General features: G+C 35.5%; 1 protein-coding gene across 1 annotated transcript; it reads left to right on the forward strand.

The window, feature by feature from the left end:
• Window positions 1-713: 713 nt before the first annotated feature.
• On the forward strand, window positions 714-1466 carry LOC112489861 (uncharacterized). The gene has a single exon (XM_048474784.2). The coding sequence runs from the start codon at window positions 714-716 to the stop codon at window positions 1464-1466; it is 753 nt and encodes a 250-aa protein (XP_048330741.2).
• The last annotated feature ends 7098 nt before the right edge of the window (window positions 1467-8564 follow it).

An 8564-nucleotide genomic window follows, 5' to 3' on the forward strand; every position in this document is an offset into this window, starting at 1 on the left:
AGAATGGGTGTCTAGATCCTTCCCACCTCCTTTACAAAAATATCTAAAGAAACATCTAGAAATGGATATGTACATGGCTTGACCTAGAGTTCTCCATAAAGTTCTAGAGAATTCCACACTACTCTAGGTGCTTGGCCCATTGTAAGGCCCAAAATAGGCCCAAAATGGAGAGAATGCTCACCAAGTGTTTGATGAAATGCCCCAACCGTGACACTAGACCATCTTAAATACCACCAGAATCAGAAGCCATGCCATGGGCATTTTGACAACAACCGACCTCGCTTGGGAAAAAAAAGAAAACAAAAAAAAAAAAACGAAAAAAACATTTTTTTCTTTTTTCAATTTTTTTTTTTTTTTGGTAACTCGAAAAAAACAAAACTTGACAGCTTTCTCATTTAGATTACGATTTGAAAAAGTATAAAATACATGCTTTAATATTTTAATAAAACTCTAAAAGACAATAACCGCAGACAGTCTATTTTCTTAGACCATCATGATAGTCTTGAAACAGAGCAAGAATTTTCAAAATAACATTGCAGATAGAAAGTCCAACTGTTCATCAGCCCTGTTGAACATAGCGTTTTTGCACAATAGCGCCAATTTCCTTGATATTCTTGAAGGAAAGCAACTCTCCCTGAGACAACACCATGGGAAGACGACGTGTCAAGCTTCCATTACCAGTGTCCCAGAATTTGTAGAATTCTTCAGGAAACATGCGGAGTCGGAGGCAACTGGAAAGAGAAGAAGAGAATTCAAAGAGAAAGAGACAAGAAGATGATGTCTCTCTCCATATTGAAGGTAGAAGCTATCGGATTGAGCCCAACAATCATGACACAGAATCAGAAAAGAATGAAAAGAAAAGTCAAGACCCTGACACCATGGCAGGACCACCAGTTCAAAACTCTGAAGAATTGCAGAAAAGGGAAGAAGACACTTCAGAGAAAACTAGTCACGAAGATGTGTCGGACTCGGAAGGTGAAGACCACGACTCTGACATGGGAGGACTACGTGTCCAACTTACAGTTTCAGACATGCACCAGAGGCAATGTCAATGGGAAGAAGGTACTTCACACAGACGAGAAGAAGAAGAAGATGTTTCAGACTCAGCAAAAGAAAGTGAAGAGTCTGACACCATAGGAGGACCACGAGTCAAGATTCCACTTCCAGACTCTCAAAATTTGCAGGATTGGTCAGAAAATATCCACCACACTATGCTGCGCCAGAGGCAATCTGAGAGGGAAGAGGAGGCATCAAAGAAAAGGAGGCAAGAATATGTGTCTCTCCATATTGAAGATAGAAGCTCCTGCGTTGAGGTCAATGACACCGAATCTGAAGATGAAAGTGATAACTTTAAGATGGAAAGCAGCAATGGAAGCAATAGCGAGAATGAAGACTCTGATTCAGATAGCAAGAGTCAACACTCTGATAATGAAGACACTGACTCAGATAGCAAGAGTCAAGACTAAGATAATGAAAGCAAAAATGAACACAGCCACTCAGAAAAAAGCAGTGGAGACAGCAATTCTATCATTGACCGTGGTCTCTGCCAGAAAGGTTTTCATTCTGAGCCATTTGGAAAGGAATTTAACCTCAAACTATGCACCAAAATATGCCATAAGATCATAAGGAGGCTGGCAAAATTTCTTGGAGTAAACTACCATGTGGTAGATGAGAAGGGTACAAAGAATTTGCAGTGGTGTCTAATAAAGAGTAGGTAGGTATACAGGAATCAAAAGCATGACTAAGATGGCAGATATAAATGAACAATTAGATTCTGCAGTACTTATTTTGGAAAAGTGTCTTGGAAAATTGAGGGATCCAGTTGATCAAAAGAGCCTTCTCAAACATATGGTTTTTAACCAAGAGACCAATGGTGGCCATTTTGACTATAAAATGATTTACACAGTGGTTTTGAAAATAGATGAACAAGTGGTTAGCGTATGTACCTTGAGGGTATTTTCTAATGAAGTTGCTGTAGTGCATTTCATTGCCACCGAAAGGATGCACCAGGGAGAGGATTCTGTAAGCTGCTGTTGAATCAACTAGATGTGGTGTTGACTGAATTGGGAATTCATCAAATTGTCCTCCACTCAGCCAATGACATGGTGGAGACATGGATGAAAAAGTTTCAGTATAAGAAGATGAGCCATGCAGAAATTATACATTTAAGCAACAAATACAAAATCATGCAGTTTAGCAAGGTGATCATGCCGCATAAATGGCTTTTTCTTACATGATTGAATATGATTGAATACTGTATCATCTTCAAAAAACATGTTGTGTAGTGTACAATTTTGATTCAGAAAATTACTAGCAATGAAATACATATTTTCTATCTGTCATTTTGTGGTTTCCTTTTCATTGGCATTAAGAAATGGTACTGAAGCTGGTGATGTTTGAAAGATCAATATAGTGGAAATTCATAAACAGGCACGACATAAACGCATCACAAGTGATTGACACATAACTTGCAAGCAACTCTTTGCTTATTGATAAAAATTAGAAGATATATATATATATATATATACATACACTCTTTCCTATTACCATATAACTTTTTGCTATAAGAGGGACGTAAGAAGAATTCCAGCAAGTAGACTCACTAACCAAAATCTCTAATAGTTGTGTGAATCAAATAAATGACAATGAACCAGACAGAATATACCTAAAAGTATACTCACAAAGTATCACAAATTAATATTTTTATCTTCGGATTCACTGAATTTCAGAGTCAGAAAGCAAGGGAAATTAAAAGCCAGTTGTGGGACTAACCTGCTCTGCCAAAACTTCAAATTCAAAGCTAAGCCGGCTTAATGAACCTGAATATTGGTCCCCATAACAAGATTGATGACATTTAGTTAACAAGGAACAACTGACATTTTGAAATAGCATATAATGTTTCAGCTGCAATGACAAAAACTTTTTTCTAGAAGAGCTAGGTGTTTAAAATATCAGTACAAATATGTGTGTTTTCAACTTTAGAGGCACAATTCTTATTAAGTGCTTTCAACTTTATACCAGGCCAAGAACATAAACATGTGTGTTTCCTGTTTGGGACATTGCAACGAAACCAGAGGGTTTGAAGCAATTTACCATATAAAGCACCTCAATTGGTAGACACATGACACATCCCAGAGAATTATATAGACACTATGAAAAACACAGAGACCGAGTCTTAGAGAAATAAATGATCAACCTTGACATTAGGAGCCTGTTATGCTTATAGAAAAAATACAAATCACAATATAGCAAAAATTAACTTGTGGCACAAATCACAATCACAAAAAAATCGATCTCTGACACAGTATCCAATATATCCTAAAAGAATTACACTAAATAAACTTGTGATGCTAGTCTTAAGATGTAAGTCCGACGACCATCAAATAAACAAGCATCTGAGGTAATTAAGATTCACTTTTTTAATTTCCCGTACTTGCATTTCATGTAACTAAATCATATGTTATAGCAAATTTCAATGAACTCAGGCTGCAACAATTAACTAATTTTTATTATAGCGCAAACACAAGTTGGCTCATTTTCCCGCTGCAACTATAATAACTCCTTGTATTCTCACAAATTCGTACCTGCTCCCCATATTACTGTCGAATTATTAGTGAATCTTACACTTCATATAGTTATTGAAGTCTAAAAACTAAACCTTTCAATCTTTTCTTATTGTAAAAATTTTCAGCATTGGTCAAGCATATATATATATATATCAGGAATCAACCAAGTATTGATCTATCATAACAAATTTTTCATTACTTTTTCTACCCAAAAGCAAGAATTCCAGAATCCCACTATAAGTTCATGCCCAAATCACATTACCAAAAACCATAAATTTTCAAATTTTGTTAATGCAAAATGCACACACCCAAACAAGCTGTAATCTTTCTTCAGTTTGTCGTTCATTGAGTTCATTCGTGGAGCAGTTGGTGGGAAAGGAGTTGAAGGAACCCCAAAAAGTTATCGAGAAAATCATATGAATTTTCCAAAAACAAAAATGTAAATATATATATATATATATATATATATTTTTACGAAGCAGAAAAACACAATTAAATTCCACCCCAAAAATACCTGATATGCTTCAAATTCACCCTCTCCGCTTTGAAAAATCAATAGCCACTACAGAAGTGTAAAGCAATTCACAGGTTTTCCACGAAAACACAGAGAATGAGTGAGAGAGAGAAGAAGAAGAAGATGAAATTTGAAACACGAAAAGAAGGCGGGATTGAACCTTCTGTGTGGAGCGGGAATTGGAAGAGGACGGCCTCACAGGGTTATGGTGAGGTCTATTTTAGTTACATGGCACCTTATATCAATTGGTCAAACAATTTGTTGGACGACATCCTTAGAAGTTAAAAGTAAGGGTACATTTACGTTTTTACCCCTTTTCATTTATACTACCTTTTTGCTCTTTTTTTTTTCTTTTTTTTTTTGTTGTTTTTTTTTGTTTTTGCATTTTACTACCTAAATTATAAATAAAAACCCCTTAAATTTACCCCTTATCTATTATTTCTCTATTAATTAATCCAATCAAGAAATTTTCTCTAATAAATTGACAAAATTAGATGCACACACTGTTCAAAAATAAAATAAAATAGAAAGTTTTTGAAAAGAGTTATATAAGTTGCTATCCATGATCAATTTTAACAAATTCATATATATATATATATATATATATATATATATATATATATTTGTCAAAACACATGATTTTGGACTTCTTAATAATAGTTTCAAGGGGTAATATGAATATGGGAAGCTTTCTGGTTTATAGGTCGAAGAAAAACTATATGCAAAATAATCAATGCCATATATAAATATTTTAATTTTATAAAATTATAAATTATAAAATTTTAAAACCTATCAATTTTAAAATTATACTTATATCTTACTCTTACTCACCTTATTTGTTTTTTTGGGTGAATTACTCAATTATTCTTTATACGAGCCACAATTGTATTATGGTAAAAAGTAAGAAAGTAGGAAAGAAAGAATATGTAACATATAAAAAGTAAATGAAATATAAAAATAATAAGGAAAATGGTAAAAAGCATATGGAAAATAATCATTATCGTACATATATTTATTAAAACCATTTAATTATGCATCAAATATATTAAATATAAGGTATAAGGAAATTATTAAATAATTCACATGCCCCAGTTTTATTTATTTTATTATTATTATTATTATTATTATTATTTTTGCAAGTATCGTGCAACGTAAGAAATGAAATAAGAATTTAATTAATGAAATATATTCTAGGATAAAATTAACTAAATATTATAAATGCAATTTGACAATTAAAATTATTTGATATTTTTAATATTTTGAAAACGATGATTCTTATCGTTTTATATTGGTCTAACAAAAAAAAAAAAAAAAAAAGAACAAATGTCAGGACCCATCCAGAATTCCTCCCCGGAATCCTAAACAAGCCCTGATCCCAGAGAAATACCACCGAACCTTCCAACGGAAAATCCGACAGCACCTCCCCTAAGGGTAGGACTTACCAAAAATTTCCTGCACTGAAAACGCACTTCCATATTCATCCCCTTATTCCTCCCATGATACAACAATTTGATTCCACCAATTTACAGCACTTCAAAATAACAGTAAATCAGTGCATAGATAATAACTACACGTCCAATACAGTATACAGAGCATTATACAAATAAATATGAATTAATACAATGACAGATACGGAAACAGTACAAAATGAAGAGGAAAAAGGGAAGAAATACTTCTTGGACTTTCGGCAACGAGCTGAGACGTCGGGCTCGCCCCGGACGATCAACGTCTCTCAACCTGTACCTAAGGGAACGGAATTTAAAAACGTGAGATGCTAATCATCTCAGTGAGTGACCCTATCTACTGTACACCTTTAATATTAATAATATACCAAATAAAGGGATTTAATTAATCAATACCGAACAATTAAATAAATAAATAAATAAATAATTGAGGTAACAATTTCTCTCAAAACCCTCACTATTCACTCCGTTGGAAATGTTCCCCTTTTAAAACATTTTCACAAAACCCGATATTTGTACTTCCCGAAAACCAATGGACCAAATAATTTAATAAACAACAAATAAATAAATAAATACCCCAAATATAAATAAACTGTAATAAATTATAATAAATAATTTTGTACTCTTTGGGGTTTGAAATTTCTACCCGAAAAAAATTTGTACTTGACGCACCACACCATATACCAGTGATGCCCTTCGATACCCAGCGTCCTGAGCACCGACTGGCGGGGAGATTAAAGAGAGAAACTTGCAAACGGCACTTCGGCGTCCCGACAGTACCGCTGCTGAAACCATCATCCCGGCCAAGGAGGGGGGCGGCTGTGTGCACTATATAAGACTTGCCTGCCCACGGTCCAATGGCAACTCACGGGAGAAATAATAATACTTGCGCGCTGAACCACATATACATATACCAGAACACCAATACTGTGTGAATGCGTCTAAAATAATTATTAAACCAACCGTACCGTTTTCCAAAATTACCGTGGGAAATATACCAAATTTTCACACTTACCATCCCATATATTTTCATTCAACAAACCGGTACGAAAACATCGATAACGAATAAAAATAATTTTTCTCGCAACACGCGATTCAACAAATAATATACCACAGGCATAATTATGAAAATTAAACCACCAATTTGAACAAATAATTTTCTTAAAATATTCAAACCAATTATGCCCAAAAATAATATAAAATCCAAACACAACGAATTATTGAAAATACTTGCTCATGTGTAATAAATACCATTTAATCACAATAGTAAAAAAATCGGGGATTTCTTAATAACCCAAAAATTCCATTTAGCACCAATGGGTAAATATATATAAAATAATATTTTTCCCGATTATATTTAAAGTACACCTCATGAGCATAACTGTAGATATCAAATTAACACCACATAAACATAATTAATTGCCCAAAACAGTTTTCAAGGTGGGTCACTCACCTGGAGCACGCAATTAAACCATGATCCACCATGAGATCAATTCCACGACTCACCGGTGCTCCTAGAACACAATTCACACACAGTCAAATAAATTAATATTTTATTCGGATAAATAATACCCTGTACCCGGGGGGTCAAACACAAACGTTATCCAAAATTGACAAATTATATGTCTATGGAAAACTTGTGAGATGAGGATCACATTACCGACCTCCATTGAGTTCAATTCGACCGGCGGTGGCCGGAATTTGGCTGGAAAGATTCGGCCGAATTTAAACTTGAGAGATCTCTCAAACGGTGGGGATTTTGGGCAATCTAACTCCGGAAATGGACTCAGAGGGGTTGAAAATGGTGGAATAGAGGTATGGGTCGGGCTGGGTTGGTCGAAAACGGTAAGAATCGCCGGAAAAACTTAACCGGCCACCTCCGACTTCACCTGCCCGATCTGGGCGCGTCCGGCTGCGACTGGCCGGGAAAATTGGAGGCTGAGGTTGCGGGGAGCTGGGCTTCACCGGTGGCCGGTGCGTGTGGCCGTCCGGCTACTGAAATCCAGCCAAGCAGTCGGTCAAAGAGAGAGGGGGAGAGAGTCAAAGGAGAGAGAGAGGGAAAATTCCTGCTGGTTTTTTGACGGGCTCGGGGAAGAAGAAGGGAAGGAAAGGAAAAGAAAAGAGAAGGTGTTTTCCCACGTGGGGAAAAGAAAAAAAAAAGAAAAAAGAAAAAAAGAAAAGAAAAAGAAATAATTTAAAATTAATTAAACAATATTAAAAATAATATTATTACATAAAACAACAATAATAAAATAATTTGATATTAAACATGGTTGACATGTGGCATTTCACCATGGTGACACATGGTCACATTTATTAAGTCACACGTGGCACATCGTTACGCGTTTAAAAATAATATTAAAATAATACAGTATTTGAAAAACTCTACAGGTCCATAACTTTCAAACCGCATGTCCAAATCGGACGTGCCGCTAGTCTACGGACTCGTATCGACTAGTACTTTACAACCATGCATGAGTCAAAACTCAACTTTGCATGAATAAAAAGTCAACTCCGGCACCCCTTGGACAGTTTGGACCTCAACTTGTTTTGCTCATAACTTTCAAATCGTAGCTCCATTTTCAACGTGCTACTAGTCTACGAACTCGTGCCAACGTGTACTTCGTAACGGTACCTCAGTCAACCTAGAATTCCAATCGGGTCAAAAAGTCAACTTTTGACCCCTTGGTCAACGGTCAATAGTCAACCTCGGTCAACGTGCAAAAATTCCGACATGGTTCGGGACGGGGTGTTACAATCTTCCCCCCTTACAAAAATTTCATCCTCAAAATTTCTTACGTCGCTGAAACGTATAAGAATATTGATTGCGGATTTGAGCCTCGAGCTTCCACGTCGCTTCCTCGACTAGATTAATTCACCACGAGACTTTTGATCTGACAGGTCTTCGATGTCTTTTCATAGTAACAATACGTGAATTACGCTGCATGTCCATGTCTACTTTCTCGAAAGTACTAACTTGCATGCCACAAAACCAATTCTTCCAATAACCTCATAGAAACT

Source organism: Ziziphus jujuba, chromosome 2 (genome assembly GCF_031755915.1).
Source record: "Ziziphus jujuba cultivar Dongzao chromosome 2, ASM3175591v1".
In the NCBI taxonomy this organism is placed as follows: domain Eukaryota; kingdom Viridiplantae; phylum Streptophyta; class Magnoliopsida; order Rosales; family Rhamnaceae; genus Ziziphus; species Ziziphus jujuba.

Bases quoted from the DNA above. Each gene is read 5' to 3' on its own strand.
- LOC112489861 (XM_048474784.2), top strand. From the start codon at position 714: ATGCGGAGTCGGAGGCAACTGGAAAGAGAAGAAGAGAATTCAAAGAGA.